This window comes from Anser anser, assembly GCF_964211835.1.
Source record: "Anser anser genome assembly, chromosome: 1".
Classification (NCBI taxonomy): Eukaryota; Metazoa; Chordata; class Aves; order Anseriformes; family Anatidae; genus Anser; species Anser anser.
In genome coordinates, this window is record NC_139720.1 from 65,277,992 (window position 1) to 65,299,611 (window position 21,620).

General features: G+C 46.7%; 1 protein-coding gene across 2 annotated transcripts in view; it reads left to right on the plus strand.

Annotated features, from left to right (window-relative positions):
* The window catches only part of B4GALNT3 (beta-1,4-N-acetyl-galactosaminyltransferase 3), a gene marked incomplete at its 5' end in the record, with an annotated part of 60,372 nt that overhangs the window by 14,964 nt on the left and 23,788 nt on the right, over positions 1–21,620 (plus strand). For both annotated transcript variants that reach the window (XM_083819816.1, XM_083819817.1), the window contains 2 exons: positions 20,040–20,143; positions 20,807–20,884. In XM_083819816.1, the coding sequence (XP_083675942.1) occupies positions 20,040–20,143; positions 20,807–20,884 (182 nt within the window). The remainder of the gene's footprint in view (positions 1–20,039; positions 20,144–20,806; positions 20,885–21,620) is intronic.

Sequence of the window (21,620 nt, forward strand, 5' to 3'; positions counted from 1 at the left end):
GCTGGGTCTATCAGGTGGCATGGGCTGCTTTGCCTTGGGAGCAGTGCCTGGAAAACTCCTCGTGCTGCCTCAGGCTGCCCATGCCAGTAAGCAGCAGTAGCCCTGAGGTACCCAGGAGTTGGTCTCGATGATCCTTATGGGTCCCTTCTGACTCGGGATATTCTATACCCTGCCACGTACCTGGCCTGTGCAAATCATTACCTGTGCCACATCGCTGCTGGACGGAAGTCTGCGGGGACTTGGGCAACAATCCCAAGCACTTTGCTTGGGGATCTGTCAATGGTGGGGTGAGAAACCGGGTAGTCAAGGACTCAATACAGACATGGGCTAAATTGGTTAGCATTGTTTAGCAGGAAGTGTGGTGTGAGAAGGGCTTATAGCTGAACAGGGATCCATCACACACCACGATAAATATGCATTTCCTGGCACTTGTGCATATCCTTCAGCAAAATGGTATAAGCCAAATAGTTTTCTCCTGGACATTAGTGGCAAAAGTCCTGTTGAGCTCAGGTGGAGCAAGATGCTGCTTGCTGCAGTTGATTCTTCAGTGCCTTGTGTGAAGGAGAGGGGGCCAGTAAAGCAGTATGGAGCCCTTTCTTTCCCCCAGCCTGCACTTGGCTGCCAGCACACACCGTGGGACCTGAGAAAATCATGTGCATCCACCATGCAAGATGGGAGAAACTTAAGAAGAAAATTATTGAGATTTTTCTCACACAGGAGCATTTCAGTGCTGGTTAATTTTGAATGAGACCATTATTAAGATGATGTTGGAGCTGTGTAGTTTGGGTGGAAAAAGATAGAGGTGATAGAGATCTCAAACAAGTGAAATTGCTAGCAGCATTGATGGGGAAGGCACTGAGAAGAAGGCTGCCATGCTTGGTCAGCATCTTGCTCCACAAGACACAGGGAGGCTTGGGTCCAATGGCAAATAGCTAGAGTATGAGCTAGAATTAGGACACAAATAAGTATCCAAGGAAACAACCCCAGAGCAGTCAGGTTGAGTGGGTAATGGAAAAGGCTAGGACGGGGGCAGCTGGATGGGGGTAGTCAAAGACAGCAGGTCAACACTGTCCCTGAGGTGGATGAACTAACCTCTGGCACCCTTTTGAGATGGGGAGCTGATGAGGAACTGTCTGCAAGTGTGTTTGTACAAGTGTATTTCCTATATGAGTGGCCAGACGCCATCGGCTGCTTCCAAGAACCTCGTGTAGTTTCCAGGCCTTCAGCAGGCCCTTACCTCAGCCAGGCTATTTATGGTACACGAGGACATGGCAGCAGCCAAGCAACCTGCGCTGTCGTCAAGCCGGTCTGAAATGCCGTGGTTTCCCCTGGGTTTTCTCTGGTTACAGACATGGATCTGGGCATTAGACAAGCCAATCTCATCCCCAGGAGTTTGTATGGAAGGGGAGCGTAGGATGCTGCAGCCAGGTGCTGGCTGCAACAAGTGCCCCACTAGGCATGGTTCAACTTGCTGGGCTTTGGGCACCAAGGTTTGAAAGCTGGGCCCTGGCAGTCTGGTTTTGACCTGAGCTTCTTTCACAGCCATTTGCTGTGCCATCCTCACAGGAGTACAGAGGAGGTCTGAATATCAAGGCAAGGCTCAAACTCTGCTCTCAAAACTGTGCTTCTGAGGGAAGTTGTTCCAGATTGACCATGGTGTTTCTGAGGTCAAAACCAGGCCACAATGAGCTAATTAAAGTCAGGTCAGTATGAGATGTGTTATGGTCAAACCAGTGCATCCTCAATCTGAATAACTAGATCCCTCCAAGTTACCAGCGTTGTCTGGAGAGGAGACTGTGACACCAGACAGTGTTTACTTGGACCTGAAAAGTCCAAACAGACCTCTCAAATGCTGTCACGCAGGGGGCACTAGGGGACGGTGAGTGACCCCAGAGTTATTCATTAATGCTGCATGGTAAAGATTGGCTGAGCAACAAATCTGCCTGCAGCTGATTGAAACATAAGTTGGGTGAGGGCCCAGGGCTGGAAAGGACCACAGGGGAGGAATGACAAAGGTGGCCGAGGCAGCAGAGGCTTCCTTGTGACAGGAGAACATAAGATTTTTTTCAGTTCTTTTGCCATGAGGAAAAAAGAGTTAAAGGCAGTCCTACAGCAGAATTCAAAGTAGCTCTAAAAATGAAGTCAGTCTCTTGGTTGCCTTCTGCCCCATAGCATAAGGGCGTTACTCCTTTAAATTAAAATGCGTTATTTATAAAATAACATCTATCATGTACGCGCAGGGTAATTTCAGCATCGTTAATTCAGTGCTACGGGAGCCAATGATGCAAATGGTGTGGATGGATTTTTTTAAAGGGTTGGATAATTTTATGACTAATAATAACATTTGCAACTACGCGTGGTAAGAGGAGAGTAATCAGAATTTGTGCTGCAGGGCATAAGCTGCCTGTTTGCATAGGTCATGAGGACGTTTTTTTTCTCTTCCGTAAAGTAATACAGCTAAAGGTACTTCTGAAGGTTGTTTCCCTTCTGCCTTTTAAACATTAGATGTTGGCCACTGGTCAAAGTGAGATTATCTGATGGGATGAACCAATGGTCTGATCTGATCTGCTAATTACTAAATTCCTATGCAAGGCTTTTATTTCATGCACAGTGAGGTACTGTGCACACGCTATGCGTTTTCAGAGGGGAGTTTTGTAGCACAGGGTTAAAGCACCAGCTCTGGTTCCTAATTGAAACCAGCAAAATTCAGTAAGTTTGGACCACATCTGTGTGCTGAGTAGCCCTAGGCGGGCCTCTGTGGTTTTTCTTCCATGCACAGTAACTGTATTTCTGGCAGAAGCTCTTTGAGCTGAGTGAAGAAATGGCAACAAATAACCTAACGTATTTAGTTCACTTTCTGTGTGTGTTTGTGGAACTTCCAGGAGCAGATCAAACTCTCCTCAAATGTATTTGATGTTGTTTAGCAACAGTTCATTACATGGGCATTGCTTTTTTTCTTTTCCTCCTGGTTTGGCTAAGGCTAGCTCTTTGATGATCCAGCCCTGGTTTGAGTTCTCTTAAGAAGTGAATTAAAAATTGGCCTTCTTTAAGTAAACAAAAGCATGGGTTGAAAGTATGTTGGGGTTGATTCTTCCAGGGTGGTTCAATTGCTGAGAAAACTGGGAGAAAGCTACTTTAATTGCTGGGAAGATGAGCGGTGAAGAAAATCTTTATAATGTAACTGTCTGTGGCAAATTGGTTTTACTCTGTTCCTTGCGCTCCTGTAGCTGTACAGCCCCATACAAATTGTATACAGCTGTATACACAAGCTGCTGGGCAGCTTTGACCATTGGGCAAAATCCCTGTTGTTTTTGTTTTTGTTTTTTTAAAGAGCAAAAAATAACCTGGCTTGTTTTTTCAGCTGGCAGTTTACAGCACCGTAAGTCAGAAACCTTCCTTTTGATTTAAAAACTGGAGCAAGCTACTAAAAGAGATAAAATGTGGGATACTGAGATGCTGTCCTGTGTCACCTCTTCAACTGTAATCGTGTTTTGGTGTCTCAAGGGGTCCGATTAAAGCAAGCACATCAGGTTGCTGAGCAAGTGCGCTCCGCTGCAGCTCCTCTCATGCTCGTGGTGTTGAAGACATCAGGGTTTCACTAGGATTTTAATTTCCGTCTCAGGTTCACAAGTACTGAGTCCTGCTCCCACCAGTCCATTTGAGTTTGGTGCTACCCCTGTCAGATCAGGAAGGGGAAAGGACTTTGCTGTAACAAATGTTACCCTACACCGTAAGGACGTTAGTGCGAACGGTTCCCCCTTGCCCTTGCAGCAGGCCAATAGACAGCAGGGCTGCTTAGTGTCCATCACACCCAACCCTTGCTGCAGCTCTGGGAGTCTTCTGGGAGATTGTAATTGGTGCTTTTCTCACGTCTTAGGTGGGAAAGTCCTGGGAGGGAAGAATCTCTTACAAATTTTTCTCATATGACAGCTAATTATTCTTTTCTCTATCTAGTCATCGTCTGTTTTCTTAGCTTTACCTGTGTGTGAGGTATGAGTCACAAAATCTGATGGGTTTTTCTGAGAAGAGCCTTGGGCACTGAGCAGGAAAGGACCGGGGAGTGGTGTTTGGTTTCTCAGGGGCTCTTGAAGGGGCATGGGCTGTCTGTGGCCTCTAAACAAAAACTGGAGGTGCCTTGAGCTGTGATTGTGTGGGAGGCTGCTGGGGAATCCCACTCAGTGGAGGTGTCCCCAGAGGGATGCTGGGCTGGGTGGGGAGATAGGGGTGCTTGGTTGGGTGGGAGCCTCTGGTGTGCCACCATAACGTAGCTTCCCCAGGCAATGCCAAGGAGTGTCAGGAAGGCTCCCCTGTCTCCAGGGTTGATCCAAGTTGATCCTGTCAGGTCTTCTCCTCCTGAGGTTCTGGCAAGAGGCTGGGGCAGCCGAGGGGAGCAACATCTTGGCTTGCTTGCCATCCTGCTCGGGTGGCAACCTGGCCTGGAGTGGGTCCCAGAGCTCAACATGGCAGTGCCAGCCCAGGCAGGCACTCACTCACTGCCTCACGGCAGGCAAATCGCTTGCGGCCAGAGAAGAGGAGATGAAAGGGAGAGGGGGAACTAGCTATCTTTTATTAATGCTATCGAGTTGCATTTCTTTCCAGTGCTGTAAGACCAGGACAGGACTTGCAAGCAGTTGATGAAAGAGGAGACAGAGCTCTCGGGGAAACATGAGAGGACTTGAAGGAGTCTCAAGAGGATCACTTGGAGCGTTTGAGTGCTACCTCAAAAATATGAGAGGCTGGAAGTATCTAAGTGTGCAAGGGAATGACAGGGGAGAAGAAATCAAATAAAAAGTGTGGGGAGCCAACTATGAAGGGACAGGAGAAGATGGATAGTCACCTCGTTATTGCAGAGTTGGTAGAAAAAAAAAAAAACAAACCTTTTTTTTTTCCTCTTCTGTGATCTCTTTCCTGTCCTAATAATTTTAGGATAGTGTTTTGTCTGGGCTGTTTCTCCTGTCATTTGAGGTGTAGCTGCATGAGAGCTTAGCTCTGCAGAATCCCTACTACACTGCTAGCACAAGCAGACTCTGTCTTTATGGAGAAGACCTTTAGAAGCTTCTAGGGTTAAGTACAGGACTCAAATTTAGAAGCATCCTAAAAATTTCTGTAAAGTTCAGTGGAAAATTATGCATGCTCTCCATGTTTCTTGTAACTGCTCCTTAACATCTGCAACAGGGATAAAGTTACTAATTAAACTCTTCTTTCATATGAGATGGTGCAAAATAGTTAGAGATGTTCATAAAGGGCATCCCTACACAAGGGTCACTTACAGCAGCAGAAAGCTTTAGCAACTGGATTTCTCTAAGGGTCTGGGGCATGCTGTGTCTCATGTGGTTTTCTGTCAACCACGCTTTTGATCATATATGAAGATGCATAAAAACATTACTCTGACATTTCCCAATTATGCAAAGTTATAAGCATTTGAAGTTAAATCCAGTGAGACTTTGCTAGCTTCAGAGATTCCTAGATGAAAACTGTTTTGTTTCACTAGAAAGTTTTTTGTTTTTTATTTCTAATGAAGATCAGAGTGCCCAGGGGCTTGATGTTTCTCATAGGACCAGTAGCAGTACTATAACAAGTCCATGTGAACCTGAGTGCACAGACCCTCTGGTGGCCTCTTCATCCTTGCTATTTTTGGTGTTTTAGAAAGCAAGGTGATTAAGCCTTGAAAAGGAAAGCTATGAAGATTGTGAAGGGTCTAGAGGGCAAGACGTATGAGGAGTGGCTGAGGCCCCTTGGTTTGTTCAGCCCAGAGCAGAGCAGGCTGAGGGGAGGCCTCATGGCGGCCTGCAGCTCCCTCACGAGGGGAGCGGAGGGGCAGGCGCTGAGCTCTGCTCTCTGGGGACAGCGACAGGACCCGAGGGAACGGCATGGAGCTGGGACAGGGGAGGGTCAGGCTGGGTGTTAGGGAAAGGTTCTGCACCCAGAGGGTGGTCGGGCACTGGGACAGTCAGTGAGGTACACCTTAAAGCAGGTAAAAATTATGTATGTGATATACATTCATGGTGTCAGCCAAAAGAACGAAGGCTTAAGAGTGACTTGTTGGGCCGTTCAGAACTTGTGCCAACTTCATTTCACGTAATAAGCCAGATCGTCCTCCTGGCTTAAGTGTCACTGAGATCCAGGCACAGCAATAAAATGAACCTGACAGAGGTGAACAATTTTGTTTTAGTTTCCCAGTTTACCTGTTTAGCGTGTTGCATCACAACAGAGAGGTTTCGGGTGGATGGATAAGCTCCCAGACAATAGGCTGCTTAGAATCTAATTGCATCATTTTGGCATTAATCATCCAAGTAGAACAGTGTGTCTAACAGTGGCAGTTGTGTGTATTACAAAATAAAATAGACAAAGCCCTAATATCCTGCAGCAAACAGGATTTACATTCTGCTCCAAGTTTTCTAAATCCTGTGAAATGCTGATGTGGATATTATTCTGCGGTTGCTTTATTTGAATGAAAAATCAGGATCTCATAAATATAGAGAGAATATAAGTACTAAACTTAGCTTGCGAGACCTTTCATTATTCCTTGTATCATTTGATCTATTCTCTTTTGTCCTGCTATTCTCATTTTTCCGTATCACAAAGACTCCTGATCACGGATCTGAAACTTGCTGTGGATAAGGTGGATTTCTAATGAGGTGATGGAGTATTTGTGAGCACAGAAAGGCAGAGAAAGGTTCACAGTGATTTTGGAAACTCTGAAGTAGTTAACTGTATGGCCATTTTAGGACAGTCTTTAAAAAGGCACATGGGTGGCTTGGCTGAAATCCCAGTACACTGGGACTTCTATTTTCCAGGTATTTATAGGCAGAACTTGCAAAAGCAGTTACACTGTAAACTTTTGGAGTTCAGAGTTATCAATGTATTGAGATGACTGACTGGTTTAAAACTGCTTTCACAGATGCTTTTTGCCTCATGTGTCGAACAGGTCAGAGTTATCTTGGAACAGCACAAAGAGCAGGATCATAGCCTTGGACTTCAAGAGAGCAGACTGCCATGCATAGGAACCTGTCTTAAAGATTTGCATGGGAAATAGTTCTGGGGAGCAGGGGATCCAAGAGAACTGGGTGTTTTTTCAAGGATCACCTCCTCCAAACTCAAGAAGGGTCCATCCCAGCATGCAGGAAGAGAAGCAATGGTGGCAGAAGGTCTTCATGGATGGATGTGCCTGACTAAGCTCAAACATAAAAAGGAAGTGTAACAGAAGTGGTAGCAGGGTCAGCTCAGCTGCCTGAGTGTGCAGGGATGGGTTTGGGAGAGCCAAAGCACATCTGAATCTGGAGGGAGATGTGAAGGGCAACAAGAACAACTTCTACAGGTATATCAGTATCAAAAAGGAAGACAAGGGAAAATGTGAGCATGGTAAAACTGGCTTTCAGGAATGCCAAGCCCCTAAGGCCAGAGGGAAAGACCACAAGGAAGATCAACCCTTGGTGGAGGAGGATCAGGTTAGGAAACATTTAAGCTGACTGGACAGACACAAGTCCCTGGGACCTGATGTGTTGCACCCACGAGTGCTGATAAAGTTGGCCTGTGTCACTGCAAGGCCCCTCTAGATCATCGTTGAAAGTTTGTCATGACTGGCGGAGGTCCATGAGGACTGGAAGAACACAAATGTGAAGTGGTACAAAATGCAGCTGGAAGCCAATCACTTGTGTACACCAGGGAGTGACAGTGGGGCAAATATTGTTTAACATCTTCATTAGTGACCTGGACAATAGGGCAAAATGCACCTTCAGCAAATTTGTTCATATAAAACCAGGGGAAATGGTACATACACTGGATGCTTGTGCTGCCATCCAGAGGGACTGCAACAGGCTGGTGAAATGGGCTGGCAGGAACCGTCTGCAGTTCAAGAAAGGGACATGCAAAGTTCTTCCTCCCTGAGAATAATAACCCTATGCCCCCGTACAGGCTAGGGACTAACCAGCTAGAGCAGGAAAGGACCATGGGGTGCCAGTGGACACCAAGTTGATTGTGAGTCAGTGATGTGCCCTTACAGCGAAGGCCAACAGCCTCCTGGGCTTCATTAGGTCTGACTGAGGAAGATGATCCTTCCCCTCTGCTCAGTCCTGGTGAGACACATTTGGAGCCCTCTGTCCAGTTCTGGGCTCCCCAGATGAGAGACCCAGACGTGCTAAAGTGAGGCCTGCTAAGGACCATAAAAATGATTACAGAAATGGAGCCTCTCACACAAGGAGTGTCCGAGAGAGCTGGGGCTGTTCAGTGCGGAGAAGAGAAGGCTCAGGGAGATCTTATCTGTGTGTACAAATACCTGACAGGAGGGAGTAAGGAATAATGAGACAGACTCTGCTCAGTGAAGAAATAATTTTCTAGTGAAAAGGCGAAGCAATGGGTACAAACCAAACAGAATAATTTCTGTTTAAACAGAGTAAAAATGGTTTTCTTGTAAGAGTAGACAGGCACTGGAATAGGTTGCCCAAGGAGGTTTTGAAGTCTCTGCCCTTGGAGGTATTCAACACCTGACTAGAAGTGGCCCTGAGCAACCTGCTGTAGGTGACTGCTGTGGGTAGGGGTTTGGTCTAGGTGACTTCCAGAGGTGCCTTCCAACCTCAGCAATTCTGCGTTTCTCTATTAGCAAGTGGAAAAAGTGGATGTAAAGACGAATCAAAAACAGACTGCCCTGGGCTCTTTGTGGAGACCAAAAAGTCAGATGCACACACAGTCCTCATCTCCATCCCAGGAGATACAGCATTAGGAACTTTCACATCAAACAGTATATAGCATATAAACCATACTGCAGTTTTTCAGGGCACTGGAGCTGAGGTCCCATGCTCTCCCAGCAGCGCATAACCTGGAGCTCTGTGAGCTAGTAGGGTCAACAGCACGCAAAGGATGGATGATTTAACAGCTGGTCCTTTCGCTAAATGCAGTAAAGAGGCCAGCTGCTTTCACTCCCCTTCAGCTTGGCAGAACACATTAGAAATGGGTATTTTCATATATGTGGTTAAGTTGCATAAGGTGGTACACTCATACCATACTGGAATGGAGTTGACCAGAGTCAGTGGAGCTCAGTAGGAATCGTACCAAGAGCCTATGGAAAAGGTCAGTAAAACTTAATGAAGGGACTGAGAACAGAGTTTGGATGAAATCTCAGGTCAGTGTGTAAATAACCAACGTCAGTCCATGTTTTCATTGGATATTTATTCTGGAGCTAGCGCAGGAATTACTGTGTGAATTTCCTGTGCTGAGTTGCACAAGCGGCAGACTGGATAGTCATTACGGCTTCGGTTGTCCTTAAGTTCATCAGGTACTCGCTGGACTAGGACAGGGCAGTAGGAACCCCTCTTCCTTGTCCTATGGAAATTTCCAACCATTTTCAGCCTTGAAAGAAATCTGTGACTTTGCGCTCGGTCCTTGCAAGCCACCTTAAGCAGCTGGCAGGGCAATTTTATTACTCCGGTAGAGAGCTGTAGCCTGGTTAAACATTCCACTGAAACGGGATAGCTCTGTAATGCAGGCGGCCCCCGCTCCAAGGTGCCTAACCCAGCCATCCCCTCCGGGAGAAGGATCACCTCCTGGAAGCCCTCAGGACCGCCTGATGGCCTCAGGGGCCTGTTGTGGAGAGCAGGGGCCCTGCAGCCTGTACTCTGAAAGCTTCAGCCATGTCCCAGCTTGTGGATGGCTCCAGGTTTGTTCTTGCTGGGACACCGAGCATCTCTCTGAACGCCTCCTGGTTCCCACTTTCCTCATGATTTTCATCAAGCGTGTTGTTGCGCAGGCTGGTTTGACACCGGTGTGGGATTTAGCCTAGGAAGAGGAGGAACGGTATTTCAGAAGTTGGTGGTTTGGATTTGTTGCATGACTGGGTAGGAGCTCTGTAAAGAGACTGTACGCAACCGTGATTCTTCCCCATAGCAACCCCTGTTGGGTAAATGAAGGCGGCCAAGAAATAAGTGTCTGTGCCCTGCGGCCTTTCCCGTTCCGTGCTGAGTCTTTGCCCGGAGGGAGGGCTGGCAGCTTGCTTCGTCCACGGGATTTATGAGCCTGTGTCCCGGAGGAGCCTGAGTACGCCCCTTAGCACTCAGAGGCTTAATAGGTTTTTTAAGACATAGCACATAGGTATTTAGGATTTCCCGTAACACATCAAATCATTAGTCCGTCTTGCATGTTTGTCTGCTCTGGCTAGCAGTCGGAATTTGATGACTCAGAGGGACGAGGACAGTCTTACAAATCTAGCTCCTTTGCTAAGCAGGGCTGGTGGTGGGTTCAGGGGCATGGACACACATCCTTCACAAAGAGAGATGAAAGCTGGCATTTAGGGTTTAAGCCATATGAAGCTTTGGGCTTGGATTTGGTGTTCTCCACCTCTGATGAGGAATTTCAGACATTCCTGAAGATTATCCTGAAATTCTGGTTGCTTTTTGGTGCCATTTTAAACGGCACTTGACCATGTGCAAAGCTAAAACAGAAGCTGTAGTTTTGAGGTTTGAACTGGAATCGAGGAAGTAAGCTTGCCCACAGGGATTGTGTCCAAGTTCCTGAAATTTTTGGAGTAGTCCTAGAGCCTCGTTTAAAACCCATTAACATTAGAAGAAGGACTTCAGTTGACTCAAAATTCAAGCTGCAGATAGTCTCTATTCTGGTGTGCCTGGAAATGAGTACCAAAGTATATCTCAACCACTGCACCTTCAGTCCTCTTTGTTATTTAGATGACTTGCTTTCTGTTAATATGAGGATAAAACTAGTCCTTACTGCAGAGAAGAAAGTCTCACTCTGTCCTGTTTCCTGATCTTCTAACTCTGTTCTTGCTTTTTCCCATCTCATAACTTTTCTGTAGAGTTGTTCCTGTTTTGTCTGATGGGATGCTTGCCTACCTGCTGATGGCTCAGTACTGGGAGTTGAGCTCTCCTGCTGTGAGTGGCTGCAATGAGCCTGGAGCGTACTTGAGTGACCTCTGTGCTGCGATGTTCATAGCAGGCTTTTCTGAGTCATGGGAGAAGCGTTTTGTGCTCCACGTCAGCTGTGTTCCTAGTTCCCCTTATTGTTACAGGTTGCCCTGCTCTCATGGGCTAGAGGTGCAGATCGCTCCCTTTCTCCAACACAAAATGGTGTCTGGTTTGGACATAGTGTTATATTTCTCTGAATTTGATATTCATTGGTATGCCTGCTTTTGTGTCCTACTTAGCATAGCTGTCAGGTAAATGTTGTATTGTCCCACATTTAGGTGTCCCTTTGCCTTCAGAGCTTTGTTCGGTGTCAGGGCAGGGTGTCCCATGCAGAGCACTGGGAAGACAAGTCATTCTGTTCCCCTCAATAACATAGGCAAATCCAAATAATTTAAACAACTCATAAATCATAATCACAAATAAATCATATTTCTGGAGTGGCCTTCAAGAGTGTCTCTTGAGCTCGCTTCCTTTTCTTAAAGTCAGGTCAACCCTACCTGCACCATTCCTGGTAGATGTTTGTCCAGCTTGTTCTTTGTCTGTATTCCTCTTTTCCTTTATTCTTGTTCCAAAGGTGACTGGAGGCAGTCACCTCTGAACCAGGCTGTGTAGGACAATAACATTGGCCACAGAGACCACAGAAGCGATACATTTGAGTTGGAGTGGATTACTGCCTTCGAGATGAATTCAGGAGAAGAAAATGGCAACAATGGTTTTGAGTAAAATGGCAAATATAAATGGCAATAGAGAAATATATATATATATATTTTTATTTTCATGGCAGTAGTGGAAGACATTTTCTACAGCACAAAGATCCACAGACCTTGACTGAAAATCAAGCTGCAAGCAGATATTTTGGGAATGCTGCATCTACATGGAAGCGGCGGCAAGCTGTTGAGTCATTGTGAAAGTCCTCGTCCAAGATAGAAGAAATAATGGGTTAGCTATATTCTGTGAAGAAATAAGAAAGGTTGATTCAAAGGCACAGTTGGCATTCAGCTTCACATCTTAGACAGCTCCTATATTAAAAAGCCCTTGGAAAGCTCTTTGAGCAGTGTTAGTGTGCTGCGGTGTTTGGATCAGTTGAGAAAAATGTACTCAAAGCTTTCTGAAAGCTATGTGAATGACTTGCTGAACTTTCCTGGGCACAATTATGTTACAAAAAGAAAACCAGATGGCAAAGACTGCTGAGTATAGAATTGCCATTTTCGTTATTTATTTTTGCAGGTACCTCCCAGTGCTCAGGGGAGAGAAGCCTCATGCATATGTTGCTTCCGTTGTGTTTATTCAGATATCAGGAGCATCAAAACTACAGATCAGCTGATGGCTGAAAGCATTCAGAAACGTGCTCCTTTTTGCAAGGAGTTCTTACTGCTGCTAACGGCAATGCTGTACATGTGAATAAAAGTGGGTAGGAAGCCTCCCAGTTCTGTCTCTGGATGCAGTGCCTATGATTTGCCCCACTGAGCTGGTGATATATGGAAACAAACGTTAGCTTTAATTAACTTGTTACCACAGCAAAAGGAGCCTTTGTTGCCTCTGGTGTCTCTAAGGGCATGGCCTCACCGATGCCTGCAGACGAGGGGAGAAGGCCAGGAACATCATTTGCACTGCTCGTAACCAGGTGGAACATCTGCTTTTCATGCCAGTCACCCCAAGGGCCAGAGAGGGATTTTTTTTATTATTTTTTTTTTGTTTGTAAAAGAAGGCAGACTGTATGTAGAGCTGCAGAGTGTGAATCAGCAGCTGAGGATGTGGTCACTGGCAGTGAATTGGTAGAAACCCATGTAGATGTTCCAAGATTAAAGGTATTTTTGTTCCAAAAATAAAGTCAGATGTTACCCTTTAAAAAAAAAGGCAAGAAATGGAGTCCACAAAGTAGAAAATGATTTTGATCTTAAGAGCAGGAATAAAAATAAAAATTTAGACTTATATGCAAACGTCTGATTTTGTGCCCTTCTGTCAACCTGCCTGTTTTTACAAGCACAGCAAGTATTGTAGTTCAAGCAAGCCAAACATCTTGATCTCTGTCAGTAGATGTTTTTGATGCAAATCCCACGTTTTAAAGACAATGACTTGCGAAAGCCTGGCTCCGTAATTGCAATACTGTAATGTGAATTACTCAAATGCCTTTAATCTCTGTGTGACTGGAAGCTGCTCTTTTTGACATGAACTGTGGCTGTTTTGAAAAATCTGTTGCAGTACACAATGCACAAACAATGTAAAAAGTGAGAGACTGCTTGCTTTTGACAGCTGGGTCTTACAAGGAGGCGTACACGGAGTCAGCCTGTGCAGCATGACCTCTCGGGGCCAAGCACGCTGTAGCAGCAAGACAACTGCCACGTGCTCTGAACTTGCCAGCAGTTTATGACTTTAATTGCACGGCTATTATGGGTATAATGTTGATAACAAATATTTTATTATCTGAAAGTGTCTGCCTGTGTTTTGAGTAGTTAAGATGACCCATGGATTACTGCCAAAGAGAAGCAGAATAGAAAGGATTTCTTGCCCCGTTGTTGTGGAGGTTAGCAGTGCCAAAATCATAGTCTTCATCATATGCTCCTAAAAATGGCAGTGGGTGCTCTTCTCACGCCTTAGTTGGGTCCATTTCACCTTCTTTCCCTGAAATTCAAAATACCCTCCTCCATCTCTCCCCCTCCCCAGATCTAATCCTTCATGGCTCCTTAGTGCGACTTTGCAGAGACAGAAGAGAGGAAGGTGAGGAGGGACTAAGTTGCATGGTCAGAGAGGTGAGGATGGGCAGGAGAGGACTCCTCTACATTGCTCAGGCTACTGGGGCTGTCGCCCCAGGCCAGGGATTACTGCTGTGCAGCTGAACTTGTGCCCCCATGGCTGGGCACCTTGTCCATTTGCTGGTTGTAGCCGTCCCGGGGACAAAAGGGCCTTTTATCACCAGAGCTGGCTCCTGAACCTCCCTGCCTTCAGCATGGCAAGTGCAGATAAGCAGTGGTTGGAGTCAGTTTATTCTAACATATGCTAGGTTGCAACTAGGGCATTTCTGGAGCTAATTTATGAGCTTGGTCCCATAATTTTGAAGGGTAGTGCAACTAGTAGTGACGACACAGACTATCTGACTCAAATCCAGCATTGCATCTCCATGTGTGTATTTCTGCTGAACTCACAGGGGGTAAGCAATATTTGCTAGATAATCTTGTGGCACAGGAATATCCCATGATTTAACTCGAAGAATGGAAAATTTTAGTGGCAGAGGCAAGATTTGAATTTTATCTTCCACAAAAAAAGTTAGTGCCCCAGCCACTGCCTATCAGTTCCCTCCTTCCTGTATGAAATACTCCTCCTATAATGAGAAGGCATCAGCAGCAGGTGTTACCTGACACGTGAGTCTTCAGGTAACAGTGCATGAGTGCCCTGGGCTGTTACATCTGCTCGTTTTTCCTCTCTTGTTCTCATGTGCAGCACTCTGCCTTTTCCTTAGTCATACCCCATGTACTTCTGATGCTCCGCAGCGTGATGTCAGAATTTGCAAACTGATGGGCAGCAAAGCCATGCACCTTCACAAAGCAGTGAGTAAGAGATCTAACTGGAGGAAGAATGAAGTAATTCCTGTCTGCACAAGCTGCCTCCGACTTGTGATTTATGCCTGAAGGAGGTCAGCAATTGTATTTTGTGGAGTTCTGTGATAACCAGAAATGGGAAGGTTTGATGGGCTCCCTCTGCAACAACTGGTTTCCTAACTTCTTTTAACTCCAGGAGTGCTGTTCTGATCTTGATCTGAAGGCAAGGAGTTCACTGCCTATGGCTTTTATTGACTTAAATAAGTAACCAGAGAGAATCTCCCTTGATCAAGCTGTACGCTTGAATGATTTTTTTTCTTTTAATAGTTTCTTTGCCTCCCAGCCCTTGATTCATGACCTGCCCTAACCTTCACCTAACCCCGTGGCCAGAAACCATCGGCTGTGTTTTTTCACTTCATCCTTCCCCCACGTTTCTGTTTCAAGAGGTCAGTTTACACTTCCTCTTCATGCTTCGTACCCTTGGTGTCTGGGGACCGCAGACGTGTGTGCGGTAGGCCGGGAGGTTGGCATTGCTTCCCCAGAGCGTGATGCAGCGCTGCCTCGGCCAGGTGACCAGGAGCTGGCTGCTGTCGGGCTGCAGCCGTGACGCCATGCTGCCTGGGACATACAGCACGGCGTGGCAGCTTGTCCCTGGGATCTCCCAGGCCAGGATCTCAAGGTCTGTGACACCTGGCCTCAGGCAGCAGGGTGAAAGCACTCACAGCACGCTGCGTTTGTGAGCGGGCTGTAAGCTGAATGAGAGCGACTGAGGCAGGAGGTGGAGGTGAGGTTTGTGTTCAAGGCAGGAGGCTTGATGTATTTGCATGTGAGAGACTGCAAATAGCTCCAAGTTGAGCTCCTGTGTCACGTTCAGGCAACTTCCCCAATATGTTTTGGACTACTATGTGTTCAAGGCACGTAATGGTAATATTTGGGGGTATTGGGCACTGCCCCTGCCTGCCTGTTCAGCCAGGAATAACACTGAGAAAGACCTCTAACCACTCTGACATTCCTTGGGATGAGAGCAAGTTGAAAAAATCCAGCCAGAAGGGGAGAGGAGAAATAAGATCACCAAAGAGAGAGTTAAAATGTCATGCCATGCTGGGGTTTTGCTGGAGAGTGGGGGTAACAAAGAACAAGATCCTGCCGATTTCTTCTTGCCCTGTCCCTATAGCATCAGAGGAGGAGGATGGTGTCAGATCAGAAGGAAAAAGCTTCCTAAGCAATCCACCCTGTGGGCCTGCTGCTTCCCGAGGCTGCCGAGTGAAAGCATTCAGCCTGGCTACAAAAGGGCTGGCGAGCATCTGGGCGTTGATAGCATTTGCAGCTATGTCAGCAGCAGTAGCAACAGCAGAGTACTCAAATCTCAACCTTCGGAGGGAAAGCTGATCACCTGAGAGGGTCAGGGGTTCCCTCCCCTCCTTTCACACAGCCAGGTACCCTCATGGGCTGATTGAAACATCAGGTGCTGGCTGGGGCCAGAGGCATGTTGGCGGCTGGACGGATCTAATCTCTGAACAGACGGAGCAGCCCTGGTCACGCTCCTGCCCTGAGGCTGGTAGCTCCCTGGGTGCTTTTATCCCTTATCTCTGGCTGAGGGTTTCTGCTTTTTTATGTATTTATTTATTTTTAATTATATTTTTCTTTTGGGACAGGCTTCAAGCACATTGTTCTGGCCATCATAGCTGTTGGATGACATCTCCCATCACCATTTGCTGTTCCTGCAGTTCTCTTTGCTGGCTTTTGGCCTAAGTGCAGAAAAAGGCATAGCTGAGAAGAGGCAGACAGGCCCTTGGGCCTCGACCCAGGGCAAGAAATATCTTTGCCTTACTTCCTCTTGATGTATTTGTGCTACCCCTGACCTTCTCGCCAGATTGCAGGCAGTTGGCATTTTCCAGTGGCATTATAGCAAATGATAGCTCTGGCTTTGTATTCCTCCTTAGCTGAGCTCTTAAAGGTTGTGTGATGGCCACCAGCTAGGTTATGAGCAGTAGCTTCTGTGGGCGAAGGGAAAGATTGGTGGGTGACTGGGCTGTCAGTAGTGGCTTCCCTCTAGCAGTGAGGGCTCAGTAACCTCAGCCATACGCCAGATCATGGAGTGAGGATAAAAACTGCAGCTTGGGTGAGCTCTGCACAAAGCCCCCATCACTGCCATGAACATGCCTGCCCTTCTGCCCTTCCACAGTTCCTCTGAGAACATCTCATTGCTCCTTGGGTCCCTCCTGGTGTGAAATCATACAAATCCAGGGAGGCTGGCCCTGATGCTGAGGAGGCAGGAGGGTGGCCAGCCCTTCTGGCAAGCGGCATCTGCATCAGTGCAACAGGGTTGCTTTCCTGGGAGGCTTTTGGTGTGAAAAAGTAGCTTTGAAAAACAACAGCATGCTTCAGGAAGTGATGGGAGCTAAATGCCCAGAACAGAGAAAAGCCAGGGGCTGGCTGGTGCATCTGTCTGACGGACTAACAGCAATAGAGTCTGGCCCAACATCTTCACCTGGCCGCTGGACAGGCTCTCCTAAGCCTTTGATTTTCCTGCCTTTATGTTTTTTTGCCTTTTCCTATCCTAACCAGAACCAGTTTTGCAGAGAGGCTGGAGCAAAACCATTAAAGCTGATAGTCCTGGCATTCCCTCTTAGTAATACCTAAACGTTTGCTGAGGCATTTTAGTCCCTGCCTACTGCTTTTTTCCAGACATACTCTTGTTGACTTCAAGTAGCCGTCAAGAAAGGGTGCCAGCAGCCAGGCTGCTGTGCAGTGGTCATGGAGAGCTCGAGGAAGGGCTGAGCCTGTTGTAGACAGCCTTGGTCTGGTGCTTTTGAGACAGAGCAGTGGATGTAGCCATGGGGCTCAGCTCTCTGACTCTCAGGAGAATACTTGCCAGGCAATGTCTTGAATCCCGTGCTGGGGAGAAGACCATCTCTGTTCCCTCAAGCAGCAGTTGGCCTCAGCAGGTCTTCTGGTTGCAGGGTGCTGAAGGAGCTTTGTCTCTTCTCCTACTTTCTATCATTCCCTCCCTCCTCTTAGCAAGGAAAGCCAGGTTCACCTCCAGGGATACTCCATGGAAATCCCCAGGTGGAAAAGACAACCTTTCAGTGAAGAGCTGTAGCACCAGGAACTTTCTCTAAGGGGAGCATTTATCCTATTATTTTCTGAAATTCATTTCCTACCACGTCGGGGCATTAGCCTGCCAAAGTACAAATTACCCAGCAAGGAAAACGCTACCTCCAGATTAATTTCTAGCTGTTTTGTCTCTTCTGCGTTTGGCTGATGTAAGCATTAGGTAAATATTTGTACAACACAGAGAATTGCCCCCCTTCCTTCTCTTTTCCAAGGGCCAGAGAAATGTCAGCTGTTGGCACTCGTATCCAACCAAGCTTCTGTGTTTGCTCCGAGGTGGGCTCCTTGCCAGTCGTGCGTAGGAGCTCGAGCGCAGGCAAGCCCAGGACTCACCGTGGAGGACCAGCCCAAAAGGCAGGCCTTGGTGGCCAGCATCTTGTTTCCAGCCGAGGCTGATTCCTGGCATTTCACGTTGAGCTTATTCCACAGATCAGCGAAGTTCTGCGTCTAAAAACAAAATTAAATAATCTCTCCCCTCTGCAAAAAAGAAAGAACTGCTTCTCTTGGTGTCTTTTTCCCTCAATGAGTCTCCAACAGTGAACTCACTGTTTTATTCATGTTGTTTTTTTTTTTTTCCAGTTTTATTTATTTCCTGTCTGATCTAGCCAGGCCCACTCTTCTGGCTCTCTCCTCTGAAGAACGTGTGCCCCTGTCTCCCAAGAGTAAAATGAGCCTTTGAAGCAGTGAGCACTGAACTTTATGTCAGCTCCAAAGACTGTTCCAGCCCCATTGCAAGTGGGACTGTACGTCCTACTGCAGGACATTTGGAAACAGTGGTTTCTGCCTCGTTCTGAACGAGGTGGAAGCTCTCACGTGCTGTTTTATGTGGAGACATAGAAATCTCCTCCTTTCCCATGACAGGCAATCTCTGAAGCATGAGATATGCTTAGCTGCATTAATCAGTAGATTACTCACCCAGACTCCCAGACTGTTTGACTGAAAATCCTTATGCAGAAGATCAAAATTGATATTCGTATGTTTTGTCTTTGACTAACCCCGTAAGTTCAGAATCTGCTGGTGGGAAGACCTAGATCAGAAATTTGTGGCTAAACAGCATCTAACAGGGCCTGAACGAAAACCACACATCTAAGCCAACACGTGTCAGAAGAGCAGGGCACTTGAGTTGCCTCTGAGCCTTGTCTCTTCAGTGGCATCTCTGACTACTTACCTTCACATTTTCCACAATTCTTGCACTTTCTTTTCATTAACTGTCCCATTTTTTTTCCACACAACATAGGGGGCAGGATCAACATCTTTGCTTTCTACTCACCTCTGTCAGACACTGCAGCACCCAGCTTCAGGAACAAGCTACCAGTGTTTTGCAACTCTGTTTGTAGGTGCAATAATAGGCCAATTGCTTAACACAGCTGGGGCGGGGAAGCTGTCAAGGGGTTATTTGTGACCTCTAGTTCCTGGGGTTGTTTGGGGTTTGCCTTGGTCTCAACTGAGCTGATCTAAATCATGTCACTTATAAATGCACCCTGCTCTGCTCTACAGTACGTAGATTTTGAGCTGCTCTGCTACCAGCCTGGGAGAAGCAAGTGCTGGTGGAGGTTTGGGCACTTGTGCTCTTCACAGTTAAGCTATCATGTGGTGTGGGCACAGCGCTGAACTGCTGGCAGGTTGGTCAGTTGCTGACTCGATGCCAAAATGTTTAGTAGCTCCAAAAACCACATGGCGTGAGCCACCGTAACACTGCTGGGAGGCACGAGCTGTGCTCACCAGCACCATCTGTTAGTGGTATGGATGGTGATTATGGAGAGCTGCAAGGTTATACATGCTGCATCTGTTCTTCTTTGTCCCTCGGGAGAGCAAGGAGGCCAAGAGTTGCAGAAGGATCCAAAACCAGATCCTGTCTCAAGCAGACTGGGAGGGTAATAAAGCTGACTTCACTTAAATAGTGATGCATCAGTGCTAGTACTGTAGGTGTTTAGGTGTTAGTACTTCAGGTGAATGTCCTATCAGGTTTGGTCTTTGTGGTCATTCACTATTTCCTTCAAGAAAAGAAGATTGATAAATTTTATTGTTCAAAAAGCTGCATAATCAGAATAATATTCTTTTGACAGTTGAACTAATTAGGAATCTGGTTATTGTCTTATTTTTCTTTGGGATTCTTAGTTTAAACAATTGGCCATCTTTAGTTTGACCAGTGGGATTATCTGAAGGATCTACAAAGAGGTTCCCAGTCCTGTGCTGATTAATAAAATCTCTGAAATACGTTTTAGAACGATGACAAATCTTTAATACAGCAAATTAACAAGAACAAGGGAAAAGCTTTTGAGGAAGACAAAGGTGATTTCTCTTTCTTTCTGTGTCGGTCTGCCAACTCGTTGTCACATAAACTTCTGGTCTCTTCTGAGTGATTCAAGAGTGTTGGAGGTCTCTCATTCCCAAGAGGAACCAACCACTTTATTCTGGTTACTGCTGCAGCTTCTTTTTTTAGCCTGTACTCTGACATCTTTTTGTTTCCTCTGTGCAGGATATGAAAACTGGAGGGAACTGGCTAAGGCTCTGGCAGGCACAAATGTACCGGGTGGGGACCCAAGCCTCCCATTTTACTATCGTCAGAAGATGGGACACCAGGTGAGGAGACTCGGGATGTCTTCTGAACATTTGGGAGGACAAGCCTTCCTTTCTCATGTTGGCCCCACGAGACAGCTCTCTCTACATGAAGAAAAGAGAGCATGCCAGAGAGCAAAATCTGAGCTGACTCACAGCAGTGCGGGTGTACAAAGACTCCACTGTAGTCAACTGAGTTATTTTAGACATACTCAGCTGCAGTGGTGATGTGAAGCTGGCTGAGTATGTGCCACAGGAAGAGATGGAAGCAGAAATGAAAGGTCAGGAGAGAGGTTGTAGTACTCCAGCGAAGTACATCTTGTTGCTGTTGTCTGAAGGAAGTGTTGGAAGAACTATTGCTTGGACCCTTTGAAATGAGGTTGGGCAAAAACAAAACAAAACAAAAAAAAAACAAGTGATAATGACCTAAGTTTTAGCTCTGTGCTAGCAGCCATTATAAAGTGCTGATATTCCTTCAATGGCTCACTCTGGAAAGTTGGTGTCAAGAAAGCCAAGGAGCATTTCCACTCCTCTGTGTCTCCAATGGCCAGCCTCTTCTTTGGAACGATTATGGGAACTTGCTTATTTTCTCACATGTTCTTGCAAACAGACTCAGGCCCTCTCGTGTAGGTGTCAATACCTGGTCACTTGTCAGGTTACTTTGATTTTCCTCTACTTGTATTTCAGAACCAGGAGCATCAAAGAGGTGGGAGGAATAAGTCGAATTATGCAGCTGTGGACAACCCTGTCCCATGGATGCCAGAGGTTTGTGCTTTTCTCCAGCCTTTTGCACAAGGGAGCTGTAGTTAGAGACCTGTGGAAGGGAGGGACCTCTGCCTGGAAATGCATTTGCTTTGCTAACAGTCCATTCCCTATCACTCCCTCCTGGCTTAATGACACTTACAGACCCAAGTAATCATCTGGAAAGACAGGAGTGTCCAGATTCCTGATAATTAGGCGTCTTTCCCAGCCATCAAGGCATCAAGCACCTGCCCATAATTCCCTGAGAGCAGGCAGTCTGCTGTCCCCAAAAGGTGAGGTTTATTCAGATCTGGGAGTGCACAGGACCAAGTATTCAACAAGCAAACACATGACTGTGGCACGCAGAGGCTATGCTACGCTCATATTCTGGCATTTGCTTGTTACCCAACCCCTGCTCACTGTACACAGAGGTCTCTCCACTTCACTGACACTTCTGATGAACGGAGACCTTCTCTGGTGACCCTTGAAGACTGGGGCAAATGTTCCCTTTGTTTCTTTCACGCCTCATTTATTCTTTCCTCTGCTGTCCCCTTATCTTGCCATTCCTCTTCAGATAAGGGAGCAATGCAGCCTGACGATAATGAGAGGGACACCAGCCAGGGGGCATTTGGCTAATGGAGTCAGCTCCCTAAATTCCTCGAGGTGATTAGAGACCGGCACCAATTAGAAAGTGCTGCCTCCCGGACAAGTGGCCCACGGAGAGCTCACTCAGGGCCAAGGCTGCTGCAGCACACAGGGC